This window comes from Anolis sagrei, chromosome 1, assembly GCF_037176765.1.
Source record: "Anolis sagrei isolate rAnoSag1 chromosome 1, rAnoSag1.mat, whole genome shotgun sequence".
Taxonomy (NCBI): domain Eukaryota; kingdom Metazoa; phylum Chordata; class Lepidosauria; order Squamata; family Dactyloidae; genus Anolis; species Anolis sagrei.
In genome coordinates this window covers 194452150-194478880 of record NC_090021.1, presented here as the reverse complement: position 1 = coordinate 194478880, position 26731 = coordinate 194452150, and the positions used below count along the sequence as shown (strand labels likewise).

The following is a 26731-nucleotide window of genomic DNA, read 5'->3' as shown; positions in this document are numbered from 1 at the left end:
ATGGAAACAAAGACATTTTAAAAATTTATCAAGGCGAGTTAAAGAAAATTACAATAAGTTAATATGGAAATGGTACTTAACACCAATAAGAATAGCAAATATAAATAAAATCTGTTCAAAGAATTGCTGGAGAGGATGCCAAGAATCAGGAACACATATACGTATGTGGTGGCAATGTAAATATGTAAGTAATTTCTGGGGGAAAGCATTTAGAGAAATAGAGGATATAATTAGCATTAAAATAGAAAGAAGTCATTATATAATAATATCATTGTATAATAATAAACAGATAAAAAAGAGAATAAAGATGCAATAACAAACTTATTAACAATAGCAAGTCTGCTTATAGCAAGGAATTGGAAAAGAGAAATAAATATACAAATAGAAGAGTGGTATAAGGAAGTAGGGAAATTGGCAATAAATGATAAGCTGACATGTAAATTAAAAGTTAAAAGAGGGATATGGAAAAAAGAAGGAACTTTCAGCGTGTAGAAAAAGTGCATGCTAGAAAGATGAAATAGCTTATTTTGTTTACCGACGCAGTGTTTTTCTACATCCAATCCCTTTGAAAAACATGATGGAGCAATCAAATATAAAACTCCAGATCTGGAATTATGGAAACTGGCATAGTCCAGGATATATTTTGTGGATACAAATATATTCAGATTGCCCTTGGTTCCCGAGTAAATGTGTTTAAAACTGCAGTATTGAATGGGAGATCCATACCTTTGAAGGTTTAGGATAAAATCTTAATTGTGAACTACATGGTAGGATATAAATAAAGTAATAGAAATTTGAAAGCACTTGTACTGTATATATTATACATGAACCTTCAAGGTTTTTTGCCTGGATGAGGTATTTCTATGCATTAAGTAGTTGCATACATTTTTTAAAAAAGAGGAAAACAGGTCAAATGCTAAAGAGATTGGTACTTCTTTGTTCCTAATCAAAAAGGCCATTAGGCAAGTATGAGCAAGAGTTTCGAAATGTCAGTAAATCTGAGGATATCAAAGATTTTTCTAAGCCAGCAAGTTAATTGGTATTTTGATCCTTTTGAGCAACTTAACAACAAAATAGATGAGCCAGCAGTTTTCCCCCTTGATGTTATTAAACAAATAGGTACACTTCTTATCTTCCTGTTCAATAGCTGCTGTTTTGTAAACTCTTAGCAGTAAAGATGAGAACAAAGCAATCAAAGGCAGGAAACAAGGTTTATCAAGTTGAAGTAAAGAGAAGCTAAAGTCTTGGTTAATACCTTGGCTCTCTTTTGTTTCTATGTGGCATGGACTCGCATCAAGCGGCAGGCCTGAGAGGTATTTTCCTTCATCGGAAACAGTTAGCTTACTAATACTACCTGCTTTAGTGTGTGATTTAACATTCAACTCAAGCTGAATCCTTGGAACTTAATTTCAGTGCCAGGGTTAGGTTTTGGAATAATTATGAAATCTGGGAATTCGGCTTAGACCTTTCCAGCTGCAGAGTTTTATTCCTAGGCTTTATTTATGCCTCATTGAACCATCTAAGGCCACATCCAGATTGTTTTTTAAGGCCAGAAATGTTTTTTTTTCTGTTCTTTTAGATTTATTCTGGACATATGATTCAGAATGTTTTCACCCATTGTGTATAATCAGAGACATTTCTCCCATTGTGTATAATCAGAGACTTTTTGTACCACCTTCCCAGCTGGGCTTATTTTAAAAAGTAAAGGTTTCCCTTTGACATTAAGTCTAGTTCCCTTGTAATTTGTTGTTGTTGTTCAAGGACTGCTTTTCTGAGATTGAATGCCCAGGAATATTGTTCTCCAATTGTGTGTGTGTGTGTGTGTGTGTGTGTGTGTGTGTGTGTGTATTCCCATTCTTAATGTCTATGTCCATTTATCTTATGGTGCAGAGACTGTCTTGTTTGCCCAGTGTAGAATGGTGATGGGCATTGTTGTCGGAGGATGGTGTCTACCACATTGGAAGATGTGCAAGTGTGTGTGTGTGAAGTGATGAGGTTTCCTGAGATGTATAGATAGAGTTGGCATTTGGTTTTCGGAAAAGCCTGTTGTAGGATTGTTCCATTGTATTCAGCCTGGTATTATCTTAAGTAGATTTTGCATATTTTATATGATTTTGTCTGAGAGGATTTCACACGTCTCGAATATGTTCGGCTGAGCCCACCTGTGCAGTACAAATTCTTCCCTCTCTTCCATCCTTTCTTCCCTCTTCTCTCTCTCTCTCTCTCTCTCTCTCTTTCGTCTTCCAAGAGATCATATCTAGGTGATAAGCATATGAATACAATTTTGTAAAATGGGAAAGGAAATATGGGAGGGGGAAAACGGTTCTGTTTGTTTCAGCATTCTAATATCAGAAGCCTTTGATTTTTTTCCTGATTAGGTCTTTATTCCTTGTTTCATTCTGGCAAAAGTGATGGCCCTCATATTTGCACACACACACACCTTCACTGCCGCTGCCTTTATTTGTTAATGCTAATGGGGCTCAGAAAAGTGCATCAAGAGGAGAACTATAGCTTTGATCTTGGCTTAAATTTTCCTGGCTCATGAACTAGCTCAGAAGGGCCATTTGTTACAGAACAGAATGTATACCTTTCATTAAATTGTGCTATTCATATGCAAGCAAGTGTATTAAAGAGGGCATTTACATGATATGTTCATTGGAGGGGGAGCAATGCAACCAACGGTAGCTACAAAATACAAAATACACAGAATTTGTGGAGACTAGACGGAAAGGCACCATTGTAATAAAATTTGAAATCATTATAAGATGCATATTTCTCTTAATCTTACATTTAAGCAAATGTTTCCTGTTCCTGGTTATTCTGAATTATTCTTCTGATGACTAGCTATGGAACAGCTATGGAGTCGCCTTGAGTCTCCTTTTGGATGGAAAAACAGGGTATAAATAAATATCATCATCATCAGACGTTTTACAGAAAAATGAGTTAAATGACAGCCAGTTCATTTGATGTATAACCTATAACCTCATGGGCCCTTCCTCCAAAGTAAGAAGTGGAATTCAAACTCATTGAAGAGCAAGTGTTGCTACATGTGGTGGATTTGTAATGCTTCCATTGGGTAGGACTCTAGTCCATTTTCCTCCCCAATACCCCTAAAGAGGCTGCTGCTGATGGCTCTGCTAGCTTTTTAAAAGATCCTGGGAAAGTTGTCTTGGAGACTGCAGGTCCCAGAAGGTCTATTCCACTAGACATGAGGGCAGGGAAGTGGGATTGTACATTTTGGGAATTGTAATTTTTCCCAGTATGCATGACAAACCAGCCTATATAAATTGTAGATCTCTTCAGCTGGGTAGGTGATGGTGTGAGTACCATTCCACTTTGATATCAGGTGTTTAAGAGAGGAAAGCAGGATATTATTATTATTATTATTATTATTATTATTATTATTATTACAACAGCAGGAGCAGCATTCTACTCCATTTTAAAGAAAATTTTATCCTTCATGATGTATTCCTTGCCTGAAATCCTGCCACAAATACTGAACAGATATGTTACCTTTTGACTTTTGAGGGGTTACATCTAAACAAATCCACACAGGATCTCATTATATATGCTCTCTCTCTGATGGTTGAATTCTTTCTCTGAAAAAATATCCAACAAACTATCATTGCTTCAAAGTTTTTTTTTCTTTTAAAAAAAGATAGATCCTTTTCCTTTCTTACAGGAGATTTCCTCTTTCATGTTTCTCTTTCATGTTACATTGCACAAAACCATGCTAATCCTATGGTAGTTTAGTGTTAAGCCTGATGCTAACCAATCAGCTCTATGCGTTTGGTGAGTCATTTACAATTTTATTGTTCTTCTCCCAAATAAAGTTTCTCCCAGATTATAACCTAGATGCAATTAGAGAACTGGCATTCACAGTGGTCGGACAAAGATGCAACATGCAAGCCTCAATCAGATGTCACAATAATTCAGGAAACTGCAAGAATACTGTTGCCACTGGCTTCTCCTCACAGTGGGAGCAACTAAACAAGCAGAGACCTTTAATCTATGGTTTCTTAGAATGACACATGAGTCTAGTGACTGCCAAACAAATCTTACATCAAACTCTGGAGCCAGAGTTCCAGCTGCTTTCACAGTCTTGTGCGATAATGCCCTCAAACTTAAGCATTGCCAAAATAACAAACAGTCCTGTAGCATCTTCAAGGCTAACAGATTAATTGTGCCATTAGCTGTTGTCATAAACTAGTGGTCATTTCACCAAGTGTATGAATTGGGGGTGGAATTATAGACCCAGTCTATTAACTGGTGTATGTGTATGTTTGTATCGGCTGTAACATTTCTATGGACAGCTCAAGTGGTGTTTTACCTGGCTAAGGAAGACCGGCTGGCCCTATCAGTTCTATAACTTGATGAAATAATATGGAGCTGGGAACTGCTGACAAACTTTCAGTTGTTTAGGATCTTCAATGTGTTACATAAAAAGGTAAAGGTTTCTCCTTGACATTAAGTCTAGTGGTGTCCGACTCTGGGCAGTGATGCTTATTTCCATTTCTAAGCTGAAGAGCCGGCATTGTTCGTAGACACCTCCAAGGTCATGTGACTGGCATGACTGCATGGAGCACCATTACCTTCCCACTGAAGCAGTACCTATTGATCTACTCACATTTGCATGTTTTCGAACTGCTAGGTTGGCAGAAGCTGGACTAACAGTGGGAGCTCGCCCTGCTCCCCAGATTCGAATTTCCAACCTTTCTGTCAGCAAGTTCAGCAGCTCAGTGATTTAACCCGCTGCGCCACTGGTGGCTCCAGTGTGTTACATAGACAATGAAATTGTACTTAAAATAATACTATCAAGGATAGATAAATAATTTCATTCTGTAAATTTGGTTTTTACTATCTGCTAGTAAGACAGGCAAATAATCTGTTCCCCATTCCACCTCTGTGTGAACATGTTAAACACTTAAAGGTACATATTTGTTTGTTTATTTTAAAATGAGCCAGCATGCTATAGCAGTTTGAACATTGGAACATGACTCTAGAGGCCAGGGTTGAAATCCCTACTCATCTCAATTGGGTGATTTTGGGCAAGCCCCTTTGAACAAATCTTGCCAAGAAACCTTTTTCTTCACCTTAGAGTTGTCATAGTCACAGATGATCTGAAGGTGCACAACAACAAATTCTGCACATGTCTAGGACTGTATGGGACTTGAAGCTGCAAATGTGTTTAGGCTTGTGCTTCCTGTACTAGGCTTACAGACTTAAGTTCCTTTTGTTTAGTGGAGACAATTCAGCATGTGTTTGATTTCTCCAGCTAATGTCAGTAGGATTCAAATCTTGCTTTAGTTGAGTTGCACTTTAATTTATCATTTTGATTGGTTTTGTCAAGAAAAAACAAATTAGGTATCTAAAACAGACAATGAGAGTAAAGCTATGCCAACAATGGATTTTAAAAGAGCATCATTAGAGAATGAGTCATTTTCATCCCCATTGTTATCATTAGTACAGCCAGATGATGAGTTTTAGCAAGACTTGTGCATACTTGAAACAGACTTCATGACTAAAACGTCTCTGACACCTAACTGGAAGGCCAACCATGTGTCTGCTATAAATAATGAAACGTCATCCTCAACATCTGTTGTTTTCTGGTAAAAGGATTGCCATCTCCACGGCATGTGTCTACATCAGGGCTGCTGTATGCAACCCCTGTGATTTCCTCTCTGACCTCCGAGCATTATCCATTTCTCCCATCTATCAGAGTCACTGTTGAGTGTTTACAGACTTCCTGTTTCATAGGAAATGGATAAAAATGTAGGGCTGAACCAAAAGGAATCTGTTTTGGGAACCTGTAGGAATCTGTTTTGTACTTGTATGGAAGATTGCCTCAAGGGCTCAACACCAGAGTGTGGCAAAGACTCCTTCTTTGGAGGCTTGTAAACAGAGGATGGATGGCCATCTGCCAGGGGTGCTTTGAATGTGATTTTCCTGCTTCTTGGCAGGGAGTTGGACTGGATGGCCCAAGAGGTCTCTTCCGATTCTATGATTTTACAATTAGGTGCAATTCTGATTATACTCAGAGATCATCCATGTAGAGAAGCTGATTGAACTAACACTTGAGCATTACCCCAGTACCAATTATATAACAACATTCTCAAATACATTTCAAGAGAGAAGGCTAGTTTCAGAGTTTGATATAGATGTTATGGCATCCAGACAGTCATCAACAACCTGGAACAGAGAGGAAGTTCCAGAGGAACATGCTGCACCCCTGCATCTACTAGCGCTAGCCACGCCCTTGAAGCAAAGAGGAATAAAGGGTGTTTCTACACTAGCCAACTATATCTCTTTCACTGTCATGGAAACATTCTGTGGAATCCTGAGATGTGTAGTTTCACAAGGAGATTAGAATGCCCTGCAGAACGATGTAATGCTATAGTTCAAGGAAATACAGGCAGTCCCTGAGTTAAAAACATCCAACTTGCAAGCAACTCATAGTTAAGAGCAGAAGTAAAACACCAAGAAGTGAGAGAAATCTACCCCTGAGAAGGGAAATTAAATGGTGAACAAGTTATCATGAAGAAAAGGTATCTCAACTGAAGCTTTCTCCCCAATCTTTGTTTCTACAACAAGCCAATTTATTTTCCAAATCCATTTATCACAGGAACAAAATGTGAAGTAAAATCTTCTGAACAGGGGCACATGCAGCAGTACAAACACCACAGGGGAGGTAATCCTTCCCTATGCTATCCAAAGTGTGTGTGTGACTGGAGTTCCATTTTTCTAACTGTTCTGAATTACATACAAATTCAACTTAAGAACAAACCTACAGAACCTATCTTGTCCGTAACTTGAGGACTGCCTGTATGCTAGAAAGTCCTAAGTACCTTATGAAAATATAGATACCAGCATCCCATAGCACTGAGCCTTGGCATTTAAACAGATAGCAAACTGCTGTGGTAATCCACAAAGTCAGTGCCTGCCTTCTCCATCATAATCTGGTTTTGAGAAAGCATTTTCCATAGGAGTCCCCCATGATGATGAATAGAGCTTTCCTTCAAAGCAGGAGAGCTTTAGTTGGTGTCTCATGACTATTGGAAGTCATACAAAGTATTTGTTGGGATTTCCACAGTAGTTGCAAGCCATGATGCCTCTTTTTTGGGATGCACACCATCCCAAGTATACAGAACAGCCACTAATGAAAGGACACTTTAATGCTTTGAGAAATATATTAAGTTGTGGCTAACGTTGCAAGTCTTCTTAATTTTTCGTGCCGGTCTAAAGATGCAGAACCTTCTTTTGCCTATGATTGTATTCCCCCCTCTTTTTGTAATGAAGATGGATATGGAAGTCATTTTTATTGTAAACTAATTGCAGCCTTGACACACACTGACAGAGGTTGAGGCTCAGCCATCTTTCAGTGTCAGAATATGCTAAAGAGACTGCTAGCAATTAACTGGATACAGATGGAAGAGATCTGGGAAGGGAGGGTGAACCTCAAGCAATTTCTCCTCACTTGAGAAAAGACCATAAATTTAAGCCAAAATGGCTTGGAAAAAACTTGGACATATGGTTTCATTAACTCCAAGTTATTTCAAGAACCACCAACAGGAAAGTTTGAGAAATAGATTACATTTGCCCATTTCTCCAACTATTTTGAACCAACTCCTAGAAGTCCAAGCCAGCAAAGCGATAACTAGACATTTTGACTTGTCATGGTCCAATAGTGGGGTAGTGGTTTGAATGCTGGACTATGACAGGGGACCAGAGTTACACTCTCTCCGTTTCAAGAAAGGCAATGGCAAATGTCTCCTGGAAAAATCTTGCCAAATTAATAGATCACTTGTTCAAGGAATTCTTTTGCATTTTGAACTCCAGCCTTGCCAAGTATAGCAGAGAATCCAAAGAAGCTTTCCCTCCCCAATGTGGATACAGAATGACCTTTCATGTTGCTGTTACTTTAGATTTGTATAACATTCCTTTCCCAAGAAGCTCAAATAAACCTACAAATATAAACTTTTTTTAAAAAAAGTTTAAGTGTTTAAAAGTATGTGGGCTACCCTACTGTATTGTCTGCATGATGACTTTGTGACATGGCTAGAGATTAGTTGAGCCCGGATGCTTAAGTTTAAGCAGATTTTGAGCTTGCCTGGCAAAAGTTAATGTCTAGCTATAGAACAGCTTTTTGGTTCCCTTTCAATTCTTTTAGACTACAATTCTCATCATTCAGACTGAATGAGAAACAAGATGGCATCTGAAATTCATGAATGGGCCAACTTAAAGCTTAAAACCAATCTCCTTTCCTGTAATTTGAACCCATTGCTCCAACAGCTTCCATATACTTCTTAAACCTTGCTTGAGCCAAACCCTGCATGTGGCAGCAGATGCACTCCACTACAATTGGCATGCACAGGAAGGGAATGTGTAAGTGGGTTTTATGCTGCCTTTCTCCAACTTCTTGGCCCAAAAGTTATAGCTTGGAAAGCTAGCAGGCCTTCTGAAACAATGCATCTTAATTCTGTACCACAGAAGTGGATTAATTTACCCTAACCTGCTTTTTCATTCTATCTATTTTCTAAAGGTATTATTACATTGCTTTCAAGGCCCACGAGACTCCTCTTCCCAGCAAAGAAAGCTGCATTGCTATTCTACAAAAAGCCAAGTTATACAAGTGGGCTCTTGGTAAAACAAAGGTAAGATAAATTCTGTTCTATTTCTCTTCGAGAAGGAGATACTTTCAGTGTGCTTACACTGTAATATGCAACATCTAGCTGTAAAGAAGGTTAAATATATGTGGACTGGAGGGCAGACTGCAGGAGAGAAGACATGATAGTCATGTATCAATATGTGAAAGGGTGTCATAAGGGAGAGTGAGCAGGCTTGTTTTTTGTTTGCTGTTCTGGAAACTAGGACTTGGAGCAATGGGTTCAAATTACAGGAAAGGAGATTCCACTTTAATATTAGGAAGAACTTCCTGACTGAAAGAGCTGTTCAGCAGTGGAACTCACTGTACCAGAGTGTGGTGGAAGCACCTTCCTTGGAGGCTTTTAAACAGAGGCTGGATGGCCATTTGTCAGGACTACTTTGATTGTGCTTTTCCTGCATTGCAGGAGATTGGACTAGATGGCCCATGTGGTCTCTTCCAACTCTATGATTCTATGATTCTATTATGTAGAAAACCATTATCCTTTAGAAAGCTGATAACTTTTTCTCACAAAACAGATCCCCACACCTTGTGATGCTATTTTACTGCAGCCAACAGCACTGCTTTTGAGAAGATGTGGGCATAGAACTTTGTACAACTATGGCATTGTTTATTATGGGGCTGAGAGCAAGTGTGGTGTAGTGGTTTGAGCACTGGATTATGAATCTGGAAATCAGGGTTTGAATTCCCCCACCATGGAAACCCACTGGGTGATCCTAGGCAAGTTACATTCCCTCAGCTTGAGAGGAAGGAAAAGGCAAACCCCCCCCCCCCCCCCCGCCTTATGAACAAATCTTGCAAATTAAACCTTGTGATAGTTTGCCTTAGGGCAGGCCCGTAGCCAGGATTTCATTTCGGGGGGGGCTAAAAGTTTTTCAGGGGGGGTTTCGGGGGGGGCTGAGTTTCGGGGGGGGGCTGAGTCTGAGTGAAAAAGGGTCTAGCCTAGCAAACCTTTTGTATCATTACCCCAATACCCCCATGCATATGGGATATATTGAGAATGGTGATCAAATCATGATATTATTAAACATAACAGTTTAAGTAATGCACCAGTAAGGCCTTTTCGCGAACCACCATGAGAATTTCGGGGGGGGCTGAAGCCCCCCGAGCCCCCCCCCTGGCTACATGCCTGCCTTAGGGTAACCCTAACTTAGAAAATTACTTGAATGCATGTAACAAACATATTGTTGTCACTCTGAGCTCTTGGGGTCATGCTAGCCTTGAGAAATGCTACATTCTGTTCTTTTTATTATAGGTGTTTGATAGACTATTGTAATGAGACCCAACATGAGAGAGAGCAAGAGGAGAGCCTAGCATTGCAAGAACCTCAGGAAGCAGATATCTTGCATGACTTTTCCCCCTAACCCACTACTTTTTCATGTGTAGGAAGAAACTGATAGGGAAAGAAGTAAATGCTTTCAAGAAATGTTTCCTTCCATGGACATTGGACACGTATCTAACATGGTGGTTCCCAACCTTTTTTTTTTTTTTTACCAGTGACCACTTTTCCAGGGACCACTTTGACCAAGGACCACTCTCCAACATTAGTACCAAAAGGGTTATGGATCGGTTTTTGGCAACTTTAGATTTGGTTTGGTTATTTGGGTTGTTGATTCAGAAAATTACATTGGATAGACCACATCAGTTCTAGTTTCTGATACAGAACATATGCCACCCAGTAGTCGCCATCTGCTTGTCTACAGAAAACCATATTTAATAATCTAGAGCTGATGTAGTACTCTTTTGTGGGTAGTCAGCCTCTCCCCTCCCAACATCTCCATTGCCGCGGCACTATAAGAGGGTTTTGCAAGACCAGTTGCTCTCGTTGCAAAGTGGTTTGAGGCAACGGTGTAGTAATGGTGAGGCCGTGTACCATATTTTCATTCTTGGGGATCACTGGTGGTCCACAGACCACAGGTTGGGAACCACTGATCTAACAAGACACAGCACTGCAGGACTGAGCCTTCTGTATGGAGAGGTGACTGTTTCAGGCAGCAGACTTTGGGTGCCATTAAAAAGAAACACATTGTTCTTTTTAAAGCTTCTTTATGTTGTATTTTTATAGCTGGGAAATGAGAGAGGTACATGTGAGATTTTCTGCTTTAACTGCCCAAATAATTTGGCTGGCTTAAGATATAATGGACCGTGACGGAGGGAGTGGAATGGGCACCATTTGTTGCAGGCAGCAAAATATGTTGAGCCAGCTATGATACAAGGTGTACCTTGTACCCAGCTAGGTGTCTGCATCATACCTATGGCATAGCACAAGAAAAAATGGTGTAGTACGGCAAGCTGGGAAAAAAAATATCTGTGCATGTTTTGTTACATACCTCTCTGTGAAAATGTTATCTCCTTATGAAAGCACGAGGCCTCCATTGAATATGGCCAAAGGTCTCTCTAGTCCAGCACTGGTGTTGATTCAGAGGCTTCAGAGAAGTAGGGCATGAAGGCAAAAACCCTCCCCTGCTGTCTCTTCCTCCTGCCTAGAAACCAGAGCAGAGCTTGGAAAAGCCACCTTTTTGAACTGTAGTTTCTAGAATACCTCATCCAGAATTGTCATCTAGAAAAGTAATTTTTCTGAGCTCTGATTGAAAAGAATACTCCTTGTGAAGGAGCTCCACATGACCATAATGATCAACAACCACTGAGCCCATTGTACATTTATCTAATCCCCTTCTTAAATCATTTAAGCTGTGCCTATTGTCACATCCTGTAGCTTCTCTCACAGGGATTTTAAATAGCTTCCAAGGATCCTTCTGACTTCTTTTGTCTTCCTTTTCATCAATCCTCTTATCTTTGGGTTGCTTCCCATTTTGAAGGTAAATGTCTGAGACCTTCTGGATATATCTGTTAATTACATATACAGCACAGCAGTTATTCTTTCTAATGTGTCATTCACTAGCTTGTTGCCATCGTGTAAAAGTATCACACCTTGTGAAGAGAGCTGGGGCATCCTACTGAGGCCCTTATTTATTTATTTATTTATTTATTTACAACCTTTCTACCCCACCCTTCTCAACTACCGAGGAGGGACTCAGAGTGGCTTACACTGACAACAATTCAATGCAAATATGACAATATAACAGCAATATAAAACCATAAATAAAACAATAGATTAAAAACAATAGGCATTAATTATCATAATCATGTAGCCATTTATATTATTATCACAATCATATGGTCCAGTTCGATGTCCAAAGTGCTGTCATGCCTGCTGGCCAAAGGCCTGGTTCCGAAACCAGGATTTCAGTTTTTTCCTAAAGGAAAGGAGGGAAGAAGCCGACCTGATCTCACTGAGAAGCAAATTCCACAAGCGGGGGGTCATCACCGAGAAGGCCCTGCCCCTCGTTCCCACCAGACGCATTTGCGAGGCTGGTGGGACCGAGAGCAGGGCCTCCCCGGTAGAGCTTAAACTACAAGGTGGAACATCGAGGGAGATATGTTCGGACAAATAAGCTGGGCTGGAGCCGTATAGGGTTTATAGGCCAAGACCAACACTATTTAGGGCTTTATAGGCCAAGACCAGCACTATTTAAGGCTTTATAGGCCAAGACTGATGCTATTTAGGACTGTGATTAGTTATTTTGTGATGAAGAATGTTCTTTTGGTGTGATAAAATATTGAGTAAGGCAATTCTCGCACCTAATCTCTGGTTTACAAAGTAGCTTATAATTTGGTGTGTGTCACAATTTATGTGCCTAGCTCTTTGGCAAGATTTATTCAAAGGAGCTTTGGCATTACCTTTTTCTGGGCTAGAAAGACTTGACTTGACCAAGATCACTCAGTGGGTTTCAAGGGCTGAGTAGTAATTTGAAACCTGGCTTTCCAAAGCTCAGCCTAGTTCAACACTGAAGCCACAACACCATGCTTGCCCACAGTTTATATGCCCACAGTGATAAATTGCCACAGAAGTGAGTTGCGATCCCATGAAACCAGGCCAGCCTGTAGAAGTGTCCCAACCCTTTAAGCACCAACCCAGAGCAACTCTGAAAAAAAATCCCTGATTTTTCCAATCACAACTTTGAGATAGTCCTGTTGTCCTTCTAGTTTTCCTCCTCTTTCTGTTCCCCATGCAGCGAAGAGAAAGGAGGACCAAAGCCAAACATTCTTAGCCAGACACTAAGAATCCATTTTGCTGTTGAGATAGGAGACGCTGTATTTTCAGGAGGTGACTTCGTAACTGCCAAGTCAGAAGGCTTAAATTCATAAATATCAAAGGATACAACTGTAACCCCATGATGCAACGGGTTTTTTGTGTGACAGGCTCTAGAATGGCCTTTTCTAACAGTCTCTCACATTCCAAGTGGGTCATATGTGGAACCAGATTGTCAGATCCAATTCTGAATGGATGTAGGAAGCAAAAGTTTCAGGGCCAGTTCAACCATTGGCCTTGATGGTTTCTTAGGTGTTGGGATGCTGGTAAATTCTCTGCTGCTTCCCTTGTGTTCACTTGTCTGGAGAGCAACTGCTCATATCCTTGTGCAGAGTTGGGTTTGGTAGTGTGGAGACTAGGGTGACAGCTGCCTCTCCCTCCTTCTTTGGGATGTTGCCACTACATTCACAATTTCTTCAGTTGCCAATTCTCCTATTCTCTGGCATGCAGGCAGGTGGAGTGTTAGGGTCTAAAATCATGGTGGGCAGGTGGAATAATATATGTCAGGGGCATATCCTCCTTTTCATGATGTCTGCACATTGGTTTTGCCACTGTAATATCTTTCTAAGGAAATTTGAGGACATCTATGAGCTTCAGTGCTACCTTGTCCTCCCTTTCCTTGTCAAGCTGGAGGGAGCAGGTACACATCATTACCAGTTCCTCCTGTACTGGGGTAGAAAGTATATTGATAGAGTGGGTTCGGTGCTTTGCTTCATGCCTCAAGTAGTGGGAAAGCTCGGCCTATCTGTGACACGGCAATCACTGAACATGCTGACTGGATTTCAAAGGGTGGTAGTCTCAAAAGTAATTTTTTCAAGCTGTACCAGGGAATAGTATAATTTTCACTACAAAAATACTATTATATTTATATGGATACACTGCCATGTGGTCCAGCTCAGAGCAGATTGTGTGGATTTTATGTAGTAGTGTAGAAGGGGGCCTAGAAAAAGCCTAGAGAGGACATATTTTGTTGGATGTAAATAAATGAAACTGCAGATACAGTGGTCATGCTGTACTTCAAGACATGGCAACTCAATAGCATATACTTCCTGCTATGCTGTAAAGTATATGAATCATTGAATCACAGAATTATTAGCATATAACTAGCAGCACATTTATATTTCTTACATTTGTGTGCCTGATTCACTTAAAAAGTGCATTAAACATTTGAAACCAGCCACAAAAAAATACTATTGTGTTAAACATTCATGTGCACACTTTCAAAGTCAACTCCAAGGTTCATCCTACATTGTCCTTTTTGCTGGAAGTAATTTTTTTTGCACATACTTGTTCTGTGATATTTGATGCTGATGTTTCATTTCAGGTTTTCCTGAAGTATTACCATGTTGAACAGCTAAACTTATTTCTGCGTGAAGTTATTGGCCGGGTGGTCATAATGCAGGCTTATACCAAAGGGTGGCTTGGAGCTCGGCGGTACAAGAAACTAAAAGAGAAAAGAAAAAACAGTGCCATTGCTATTCAGACAGGTAAGGAGTTCTGCGTTCCCCTGTAATCTAGGGTTTCAAGCTTTTTTAACTGCAAACAAATCACCTATCTGTTTTCTTAATAATTTGATGTAGAAACTCAAATAACAGGTTGAAGGCTCTTTCTGTTGGGACAACAAGAGCCAGCATTATATGGATTCAATTCTAAAGTATCAACTTTGTAATTACTAGTGTCTTTGCTTGAACATTTTATAGGTTTTGCTTGTATAGAAAGGGCAAAGTTGTAAAATGTCTACACAGGGCTATGAAACAATGTAAAATGGCTTTTTGAAGAATAAAAATATTGTTATCCCAAATGATTTCAATATCTATTAGGATTAGGAGCCCCTGGTGGCGCAGCAGGTTAAACTGCTGAGCTGCTGGACTTGCTGATCGAAAGGTGGGTTGAACTCCCGCTGTTAGCCCCTAGCAGTTTGAAAACATGGTAATGTGAGTAGAGCAATAGGTACCGCTTCATCGGGAAGGCAACGGTGCTCCATGCAGTCATGCCGGCCACATGACCTTGGAGGTGTCTACGGACGATGCTGGCTCTTTGGCTTAGAAATGAAGATGAGCACCACCCCCCAGAGTCAGACACAACTAGACTTAATGTTAGGAGAAAACCTTTACCTTTAGGATTAGAACTAGAACTTCATATTACTTCTCTTTTTAAAGACAAAATAGTACTAATTAGATCTAAAGGGTCCCAACATTCATGTATTGTTCAGAGTATCAGTAAGTCTGTGTATTAAGGTTGATCAACACCAGTTCCTAAATGAAAAGTCTAGATGGGGGTAACAGAAGATCCAAGGTGTGTGTTTAGGAGATATCCAGCCTAGTTGACAGATTGGGTTTCAAAGGTTCACTGTGAGGTTCCCATTTGATTCCATTAGATAACATACTATGTCTGCTTGCTCTGTGATCAAGCATGTGGATCTTTAAAGCAGGAGAGAGAGAGAGAAATTTTAACTTGTAGCACAGATGGTGTGCAAGATATTTCCTCTACATAAAGAGACACCAAGAGAATTCTAAGAATCTTTTATTTCCTGGTTGATACCAAATGGAGGTGCACTTAGAAAGGCATACCACTCTTCTCCCAATTAATGTTCATAAGCAGTACAGTCTGAGCAGAGCTGGTCCTACTATTAGCCAGAATGAGATGATAATCTGAGGTGGGAGATGCTGGGCAGCAGATGAAGCCTCTTAAGGGTCCTCTTGGATTCCATAGTTTCCCTCTTCTGCCATACAGTTTCTACTCAATCCTTTAAATCAACCTAATGCCTCTGTGTTGAAATAAGCTTGAACTGCCAACAGTTATTGTCTTATGTGGAATGTGAACCATCATGTCCATTTCAGGCAAAAAAATGGGGCCAAAAAAGTGCACAAGGAGTTTTTTCACCTGATTTCTTCTGATCCTGACTTCCCTAGCTGCCTTTCCCCTCATTTAAGGGGTTGAAAGCAGTGAAGACCACGTTAACAAGCACCATGTCAGACTACACAGAGAAGCACTGAAATACCCAAGCATGTGGACAATTTCAACAAAAAGGAGAAAACCGTGAAAGTGAACAAAATATAGTTACCAGTATTTAATAACTCTAAATTTAGGACAGTAAATAAAGAGGAACATGCAAACAACAAGGGAATTCCTGGCATGAAAACAATCAGGGCCAATTAACAGCTTCCAACAAAGGATTCCCCCAGGCCAGAATCAGCAGGTCTTTGAAGCTGCAAGGCCATTCAGTGCTAATCAAGGTGGCCAATTAAAAAATGCACACTTTCCTCAAGCAGATAAGAGTTCTTTCTTCCACCCTGGACATTCCACGGATATATAAAATCCATTTGCCTAGTTTCCATCAGAACGTCTGAAGATGCCTACCATAGAAATGTCAGGAGAGAATGCTTCTGAAACATGACCATGCAGCCCGAAAAAACTCAAGCTACCCAATGAGCAAGGTCTTGCATCTCTAATAGGAAGGAGGGCTGTGTCGCAGGGCATCTGCTACTTGACCCTATCTTAGCCTGCCTCTGTATTGCACATTTGTCCTCTTTCTGCTATGTCTGAAGATGGAAGGAATGTTTTGGAGGCAAGGCATTTCTGCGTAAACAGGAAGAGCGCAGCCCATTATAATTGAGAGTGCTCCTGAATGCTTTTTATCACATAAACACTACATTTGAGGTGAAGTGCAGTGCAGACAGATGTGGGTCAGGTTCAGGGCATAGATGCAAAGTACATTAGAGAACATCTGAAATGGCACCAATGTGGGAGATACTACAGGTTTGCCCTGCCCATTGTTGTCCCTGGATATTAAAATTATATGTTTTGTGTGAGTTGATAAGGTAGACCTTTGTTCCTAAGCTGTCTGTTTTACTTTTTAGTGGCTTAATGTTGGATGGGGAATATATTTGTATATATTCAAATTTCTCAACACATGCAAACGAGCAACAGCCATAGTTTCTTTTCCCCATGAGGAAGCTGGCAAACCTAATCAAAGAACACACACTATGAAAGCAGACGGAAGAAACTGTTTGAAGTTTTAGGGAGCGCCTCCGCCAGATTTTGGTCCTGAGCCTGCGTTGGATATACCACTGAACTAGCGAGATAGTGCATGGGTGGGATGGGGAACAGCATTGAGGATCAAAACTGTGGTATACACTTCTGACTTTGTAGCCTTTCCTTTAAGTGAATATAATTCACAACACATGGCTTTGTATTTTTAGCCTGGAGAGGATATGATGCACGCAGGAAGTTCGGGGATATAAAGAACAGAAGAACCAGCGCTGCTATTCATATTCAAGCAGGTAATTAAAACAATATTTTCACAGCTGACACCTATTTTACTGAGGGTGACTTTCTGTGTCAGTGTTTGTGTCTGGTAGAAATCATGTGCAGCCAAAACAATAGTCTCTTAAATATGAGTCTTTCTGATTTCAATGGGCCTTATTTTGGGGTGCATTCTGACAGCTGCATAAAGAGTTTTGTCTGACCAGGGTCCAGATAACCTGGTTCTTGCCATTTTATTAAGATTTAATCAGTTTCTATACTGTTTCCTACGTCTGATGCTATCCTAAAGTAGTGATCAAACAGTAGTAAACTTATTGCTCCGGAAGAGGCCTCTAAAGGCTGAGTTTTCAAGGTAGGATTGTTATTCTTGTTATGTAGCTTCAAGTTACCTCCAACTTAAAGTTTTCTTTCTAAGATTTGTTCAGAGGAGGTTTGCCATTGCCTTCCTCTGTGATGAAGAGAGTGTGATTTGCTGAAGGTCAAGTGGGTTTCCATGGCTGAGCAAGGATTCTGGTTACTTGGGAGTTTTAGTCCAACAGCCACAACACATTATAATATGCTGACTTCCATACAAACTCTTTAAAACTCTTTAAAAATGCTATTTGATGCTCATGGCTATTGGTGATTGAGGAGGTAGGGGTAGATGTGTATGTGTGTGTAAATATGGTTTGTGCGGGCTCATGACTTGGAGACCAGATTGCTCTCCCAAATCCATCAGGGACTGTGCCCTCTCTATTCCTCAAGCCCTTAAGGTCTCCTAACCTTCCCATTGTATCCACTATAAATTGAAAAGTGGAAGCAAGAAACATTTTTTTCTTAAAATAGCACTTTTATTTTTGAAGAAGCAGATTAGCATGTTCAAGGGGCTTCTGGGAGCATTAATCTGCTTGCAAAGAAAACCCTATGAAATTAATAGGCTGCCATAAGTCGACAGGCGACTTGGCAGCAGATACTCACACAAAAAAAGCATACTGGATGTGTGTACAGTGTTCCCTCGCTACTTTGCGGTTCGTTTTTCGTAGACTTGCTGTTTCACGGGTTCTTGCCTCCCAGTTTATGAATGGTTATTGATGCCCAGAGCGGCGTTCTAATCCCGCCACCTGGCAACGATGGAATGTGGAAGGGGGTTTCACCCTCCCCCTCGGGAGAGAGGCAACCAATCGAGAAATTGCAAATCAGAGATAGCTAGCAAAAAAAAGTGTGCGATGTCTTTGAATCTCTCCTCACTTCTGCCTCGCCCTCAGAATGCGATATAAATGTGATATAAATATATAGCGTCCCTATTTTGCGGATTTTCACTTTTCACGGATGGTCCTGGAACGTAACATCCACAATAAGTGAGGGAACACTGAACCTTGTTTCAAAAGGAAACGTGTGAATAATTTCTTGTGTGTGTGAGAGAGAGAGAGATTGTGTAACTGCAGAGGGAACTGAGGATCCTGAAGTGCTCCAGAAATCAATGAATCAGTGTGCACGTGCATCTTGTGAGCCATGCTGTTTACTTCATTACTTTAGCTTTGTTCAATCCAGCTATTCCATGAATAAACACTGTTTTAAAAGTCCTAATGGAATCATATCAGGGAAATATTATAGGCTAATAACAAATCACCCACTTTCCATTTCTCAACCTGTGGTTCTACGTGTGTTTGGGCCTACAACTCCCAGTTTACCAGCTGTTAGGATATCTGAGAGTTGAAGGTCAAAGCATCTGGGGACCCACAAGTCGAGAACCACTGATTTTAAAGATCCAAGATTGAATTCAGGGATTTTCTTTTAAAAGAATACTAACAGAACTGTTTCAGTTGCATTTCTTGCGAAGGAACCTTTACTATAAGACCTCATCACATGGTCTTATACCTGATTTCTGATACTCTTTGCCTACTGCTACCTATGGGTATTATCACATGACGCACAGTCTGTTTCATAAGACACTTGTAGGCAAGGAATGTACGTTGAGTAGTTTTTTGAAGTGTGTGTGTGTGTGTGCATACACACACACACAGAGAGAGAACTGCAAAGTAGAATAGATATGGTATTTTTGTTTGCTGACACAAATGAACAGAGTTCTGATTGAATTGGGGAAAAAGAAAGACAGTGATGTAGGGGAACATTGGACAGATTAAGAGGACTCATCCCATGGATGTGATAAACCTGGTGCACATTACTTCATTACATGTGGAAAGAAGAGAAGCATGTGTTGTGGAGTGAGTATGTATCTAATCCTTATTTAGTTTTCTTAAATTACGAGTTGCATACCTAACAATGTCTTTTATGGGGTGTGTGTGGTAAGATCCTGAGTCTTATAAGTATAGGCCAGCTTCTAATGTTATTAATTTAGAAAAAAATGTGAGAAGGATGCAAATAGTTTTCACTAGAGTTGTTGTGGACACAGTGAAAAATTTTGCTTGCTTGTTTATTTAAATATTTGTTTATCCTCTATTAACACATCAAGACTCCCAAGGTCATACATAGCAGAGTAAAATAATATTTTCTCAAAACAAATTGAAACAGTATTTTTAAAATCTGCTTCACAGCATATATATATATACATTTAAATGGGTACCCCTGGTTGTAAATGTCAAAGGCCATAGCAAGCAGTGCAATCTTGGCTTCCCATTCAAAACTCAATTGAGATGAAGTCTTCCCTTGGAAGGAATTCCACAACTGGAATGCTGGTACTAAGGAAGCCATGTCTTGTGTACTCACCAACTATGTCTTTTGAAGTTTCCATTGAGGATATATGGTTTCTGAAGCAGACGCCAGGTAACCAACTAGCCACAGCATTTTCCAGCTTCTGAGGCTGAGAACACATTGGTTTGTCTAAGAGTCTAAGAAATGTATCTAAGAAATGAGTCTAAGAAATGTATGGAAGGCTCTAAGTAAGCATTAAACCTAACAGAAATAATGAAATGCAACTGTATTTTATTTTCAGAGAAGATCTGCTTTGAAAGGGAATTATGCAGAGAAGCATATTGAACTCTTTATCCTCTCCTCCTCTATTCTAAACTCCCACCCACACACACATACTATTTCCTCTATAGAAGCTATTAAGTGTATCTTTATGCTTACAGCCAAAGTGAAAGAGTGTGTGCAATTTGGAACAAGGAAAGGGAGAACACCTTTCCTTTTTCTGCCTTTGTCGCGTTACCATTCTAAATCTCTCTCCAAAAGTGATCTAGAAGAGTGAAAAAAACCTAAGAACAGCATTTCTCAACCTGGGGGACAGGACCCCTGGAGGGGTTACAAGGGGGTGACAGAGGGGTCATCAAAGACCATCAGAAAACACAGTATTTTCTGTTGGTCTTGGGGGTTCTGTGTGGGAAGTTTGGCCCAATTCTATCATTGGTGAGGTTCAGAATGTTCTTTGATTGTAGGTGAACTATAAATCCCAGCAACTGCAACGTCCAAATATCAAGGTTTATTGCTCCCAAACTCCACCAGTGTTCACATTTGGGCAAATTGAGTATTTGTGCCAAGTTTGGTCCAAATTAATCATTGTTTGAGTCCACAGTGCTCTCTGGATGTCGGTGAACTACAACTCCAAAACTCAAGGTCAGTGCCCACCAAACCCTTCGAGTATTTTCTGTTGGTTGTGGGAGTTGTGTATGCCAAGTTTGGTTCAATTCCATTATTAGTGGAGTTCAAAGTGCTCTTTGATTGTAGGTTCACTATAATCCCAGCAACTACAATTCCCAAATAACAAAATCAACCTCCCCCCAACCCCACCAATATTCAAATTTGGCCATATTGGGTATTTGTGCCACATGTGGACCAGTGAATGAAAATACATCCTGCATATTAGGTATTTACTTTACGATTCATAACAGTAGCAAAATTACAGTTATGAAGTAGCAACAAAAATAATTTTACGGTTGGGGGGTCACCACAACATGAGGAACTGTTTTAAGGGGTCATGGCATTAGGAAGGTTGAGAAATAGTATTTTAAGGGAAGTTTGTTGTGTGCATTTTGCAAGTAATGTTTCTGTCCCCAGGAGATATAAGTGCTGGACGTTGTCATAATAAGCAACCAAGAGACCAGCAATGCTATACAAGAAGGCAATTTCCACTTTCAGCTTGCCTCTTTAATGGAAGAGTCATATTTCCCACATTTCTGGTAGAAGACATTCATTTTTCATCATGATACCTCAAAATATTCATTTTTAGAATAAATAAGAACTAGAAAGAACTACTCTTAGAGGAAGCCTACCCAGCTATTTCATGGGGAGAGGAGCATGAGTGTGACTTCAGTCTGAAAAGAAACAAGCCTTCTGAAGCAGTGGCTCAGGAGAAAAATAATCGGGGACATCAAAAGGAACTAATTGTTATAGGCTACTCATAATGTTTTGCCAATTTCAGCCCCTGTGATTCCTGATAGTGATTAAAAGTCAAATGTATTATTATTGGTAGTGACTGGCACTAAGTTGTGGGTGGTGGATTTGTAGGATTAAAAGAGTTAATTCTGTTTGGAGAAACCATGTGCCACAGCCTCCTGAGCACAATGCCCACTAACTATAAACAGTGTGAGCATTCATATGAACAGATTAAGCCCAAAGTGCTATAGAAAAAGGAAGAACCCATTTAGGAATAATTCATAATCACGAAGAAGCTTAGTCAAGTTTGGGCAGATCCAGAGAAAATGCTTTTAATTTGAGCATGTAATGGAGAGCAGTAAACTCATTCTCTTCATGGCCAATTATTTGTGTATGTGTGTGTCAGGAGCGACTTGAGAAACTGCAAGTTACTTCTGGTGTGAGAGAATTGGTCGTCTGCAAGGATGTTGCCCAGGGTACACCCAAATGTTTTTTATGTTTTTCCATCCTTGTGGGAGACTTCTCTCATGTCCCTGCATGGGTAGCTGGAGCTGACAGAGGGAGCTCATCCATGCTCTCCCTGGATTGGAACCTGCAACCTTCAGTCCTGCCGGCACAAGGGTTTAACATACTGTGCCACCGGGGGCTCCTTCATGGCCAATGATCCCATAAGGAAGCACCAACGGCAACTATAAAACTCACCTCAGGTCAGATAGAAGCAAGCAGACCAATTATGGTACTATTGTATTATGGTACAATTATAGCTTTTTCATACAGCTACTTCTGATACTGTTTTCTAAACTGAGCACTATACTCCAAAATGCCAATTGATGGAGAGCAACATCCCTTCAGACAAATAATTTGATATAATGAGAGAGAATCCTAGGTTATGTAACAATAAAATACTTCTTTAGTACTGCATGTAACAATAGTAATGTGCCTAGACAATAAAAGTCTATGAGACCAAGCCTTTGGTCAGTGAGCAATACAAGGAATGTTCAGGGATTATGTACAATAGATATTATATGACATATGATATTTGGAAAGGCCTGGACTACGATTGTTGGATTATGTGATCTTAATTGTTTATATTGATATGTTTTAATTCCATGTTTTAATGTTAAATAATGTCATGTTTTATGATTTAATAGATAATTGTATGTTATAATTGTTATTTTAGGTTTCTGTAGAGGAGTCATTGAATTTTGCCATCCCTGAGCCTGCAAAAGCTCCTTTGACCACTCCGGGTTTCGGCAGTGGCCTGGGGATCTTTTGCATAATTAAAACTTGTGCACCAGTTGCACCCTTACCTGGCCACGGTCGTCCATGCTTTTGTTACATCGAGAATAGACTACTGCAACACACTCTGCATGGGGTTGCCTTTGAAGACTGTTTCGTTTATTAATTGATGTATGTGTATATGCGACATCAAATTGTTGCCTTTGTAAGGCTGGCTTGAGTCTCCTTCGAGGTTGAGAAGAGCAGGACACAAGTATGGTAAATAAATAAATACGTTGGGAACTGCTTTGAGCCCCCCCCCCCCGGGTGAGAAAAGCAGTATACAAGATAAATAAATAAATAAATAAATAAATAAAGGTGACATGATATGACATTGAGTGGCATCATGAAGGGATGAGCAGTGTTTCCACATAAATGTGTTGGGTTTTTTTAATAAAAATATTTTTGTAAATCCAGTTTACCTGTAATATATCAATATACCTACAAAGCTAAAACTCTGATTTGCTTTTTGAACCTTCTAATGTGCTTGTGCTGCAGTCAGAGCTGTCATTATTATAATAATGCTGTGAATTATGTCACTTCGTCTGCACATACTGTTGTTTCTGCATTTTGGCGTTGCTGATTCAGTGATATACAGGGATTACAATTTATTAATAACAGTGCAAAAAACATTACTAAGGTCTCTTATGGTCTGGTATGGGAGAAGGTTCATGGGTTACTGTTCTGGGTCACATCAACCTTGGTGACCCATAGAATCATAGACTCATAGAATCCTAGAGTTGGAAGAGACCTCGTGGGCCATCCAGTCCAATCCCCTGCCAAGAAGCAGGGAAATCGCATTCAAAGCACCCCTGACAGATGGGCATCCAGCCTCTGTTTAAATGCCTCCAAAGAAGGAGCCTCCACCACACTCTGGGACAGAGAGTTCCACTGCTGAACAGCTCTCACAGTCAGGAAGTTCTTCCTCATGTTCAGGTAGAATCTCCTTTCTTGCAGTTTGAAGCCATTGTTCCGCATCCTAGTCTCTAGGGCAGCAGAAAACAAGCTTACTCCCTCCTCCCTATGACTTCCTCTCACATATTTATACATGGCTATCATGTCTCCTCTCAGCCTTCTCTTCTTCAGGATAAACAGCCCACTTTGTGGAGTGCAGATATGTAGTGTGTTTTGCACCAATAAATTGCAAGACAGATTACAAAGCCTCCTGCTTTGTAATTATAAAAAAAACAAAAATTCCAGATTTTAAGATACTCTTAAGATAAGTGTTGATGTCAACTTGCCTACTTGACAGTACTGCTCTGCAAGAGTTTGGGTGACCAAAATAGCAAACAAAAAGGATCTCCAGCTAGATGTAGCTTGGCTGACAAAAAGCAAAGAATTGAAATCCCTGAACAAAGACAATGAGGGACCACATTTATTTCATGGTCAACCCACCATGTTAACACATCTGGTTTACTTCCTGGTTTAATAAAGGCCTCACTTGACCCTAGAGCTTTTGTAAGAGGGGCCACAATAATAGGAATTGCCCACACACACAGCCTGGGATGTGTTCTGGGGCATGTTTAATTCAAAAATCAATGTGCTTTTTAAAAAATGGTGTCTCTTGGGGACACTTGGCAGCCTCAGAAACTGCCTTTGGCCAAAGGGGAGACTCTCAGCTGTACAAGGAGTGATTGGATATTTCTAATGCTTACTGTGGAGGTGTAGCTCAGGGCAGTGCGTCATTCATAAAAAAATACGATCCCCATTGCTTTCAGTCGGAGTAATTTTATTTCTATAAAGTACATCTGTTGGATTTGTTGACCAAGAAATCCATCTAATTAAAATAAATGTATCTTTTTGAAACAAACAAACAAAGTGGGGGAGGGAAGGAGGGAGGGAGGTGGGCTTGAAATTTAGGAAGCCCTTGGCTTACATGTCTCCCAAGCACAGCTCTTATTGAAATTTGTTTTCCTTTCATCTCCTTCCCAGTCAAAGCAGCAGTGCGGCTTATCCCTTTAGCTTCCTCAGAACTTCCTTTCAGAATTCCCGATCTATTACAGCACATTCACATACCAGAAACAAGATGCCTTTTCATGCTGTCAACCTTTTTCATCTGAAATGTAAATTAATTCTTGCCTTGACAGAGATCAAAGTGGAGGTATTAACCTTATTGGACCCTTCCCTCATCGGAATCCCTTCCAAAGACTATGAGGGGCTGGCAAGGGGGGGGGGTCGCGTGTGGGGAGGGACCAGCCCTCAGTGTTATCGATGGCCCTCCTCCAACCCCTCCCCACCATTTCAAAGGCTTGCTGTGCTTTTGCAAATGACTTTATCATTACTTCATCATCTCTGTGTGTGTGTGTGTGTGTGTGTGTGTGTGTGTTTGCATGCATGGATGGGAGGCAATGAGAAGAAAGTGGGGAGTGGGAAATACCCATCCTGTTTTGCCTGAATTCATTCTTCCAGAGTCAGCCAGCCTGTTTTAATTGTTAGGTGGAAGGGGCTTTTTCATTCAGATTTCAGGATATTTTTAGAGTGCTTTTGACAGGGAAAGATCTGGCCCGATAGAAAATAGGCTTCTTGGTTAGGAGGAGGATGGCAAGTTGCCAGGAGAAGCCCCCTCCCCGTTTGTTCAAGTTGTTCATTTCCCCAGCAAGGCAGTCTTTTGAGGTAGACCACATTTGCATTTTGAAAATAAACAGATGCCTTTCAAATACATGAGTGGCTGGGCCAGGCATTCGCCATGGGACTAAGCAGGATAGCAGCCTGCCACAGATAAAATGTGGGAAGCCAAAAAGCAAAAGGAGGAGGAGAAGGAGGTAGTGGAGGAGGAGGAGGAGGAGGAGGGGAATAGGAGGAGGAGAGGAAAAGGAATGAAAAAAAAAAATAGGAGCAGTTCCTCTTTTACAATGATAGCTCCCACGAGAGCCCTCCTAAACCTCTTGAGGTCCCCATTGTAGTATTGAAAGCAGAGGTGTAAATACTGCATTAAATATAAAAATGTTAAAATCCCCAATGTGTGTGAGAGAATACACTCCCTAAGATTATTGTCCTGAGGCAATATATCTACATATAGAAATGAGGGTGGGAATTTGATGATTAGAATTTGAAATCTGAATTTACTGCTGTGAAAATAGAGGTAGAAAGTATGGGAGTTCTATCTTTGCTCTAAAGAACTGGATCCAGCTGGGAAGATCCTTTATTTGTTTATTTTATTATTTACTAGCTGTGCCCTGCCACGCGTTGCTGTGGCCTATAGTAAAACTTATCAAAGTTGAGGTAGATATCTGGACTATTATGAAAGAGAGGTCCTTACCTATTCCTTCCCCCTTTTCCTCCCCCTTTCTCTCCTTTCTTCCTTCTCTACCTCTTTCTTTCTTTCTTTCCTTCTTTCACTACTTGGTTTCATCCTTCTCTCTTTCCTTCATTCCCTCCCCCTTTCTTCCTTTGCCTTTCTTCCCTCCCTGTTTGCTTCCTTCTTTCACTTTTTATTTCCTTTTATTTCACCACCATCATAACAATAATAATGCAATGCATTGCCTCCGGGACCTGACACCTCTCCCATTCCCCCTAAAAGGGTCTCATAGGAACAATAGCATAATAATAATAATAGAAATAACAACCTTTACCCGCCACTTGTTGCTGTGGCCAATCTTCTCTCTTTCTCTCCTTCTTTCCCTCCCTCCCTCCTTCCTTCCTTCCTTCCTTCCCATCTTTCCTTCTCCTCTTCTTTCTCTATCTCTTTCCTTCCTTCCCCCTTTTTCTTTCTCTTCTGCTGTCTCTCTTTTCTTTCCTTCCATCTTTCCTTTTCTTTCCTTTTCTTCTTCCTCTAACTTTCCTTCCTTCCCCCTTTTTCTTTACCTCCCTTTCTCTTTCTTCCTTCTTTCCTTCCTTCCTGTCTTTCCTAGATTTTGACAGGGCGGGAAGGGGCGGGGTGGGGTTTGGAGGTGGCGTGAAGTAAAAGGAGGTAAGATTGGGGCAGGGGAGTGATGGAGCGTGGGGTTGCATGTGTGTGTGCGGCAGCGGGGGGAGTGATGGAGCGTGGGGTTGCATGTGTGTGTGCGGCGGCGGGGGGAGTGGGGTTGCGTGTGTGTGTGCGGCGGCGGGGGGAGTGGGGT

At 40.6% G+C, this 26731-nt stretch overlaps 1 protein-coding gene across 4 annotated transcripts in view; it reads left to right on the top strand.

Annotated features, from left to right (window-relative positions):
• The window catches only part of MYO3B (myosin IIIB), a 310362-nt gene that overhangs the window by 208516 nt on the left and 75115 nt on the right, over positions 1-26731 (top strand). For all 4 annotated transcript variants that reach the window (XM_067471635.1, XM_060778850.2, XM_067471630.1 and 1 more), the window contains 3 exons: positions 8540-8651; positions 14140-14302; positions 17018-17098. In XM_067471635.1, coding sequence (XP_067327736.1) covers positions 8540-8651; positions 14140-14302; positions 17018-17098 — 356 coding nt within the window. The remainder of the gene's footprint in view (positions 1-8539; positions 8652-14139; positions 14303-17017; positions 17099-26731) is intronic.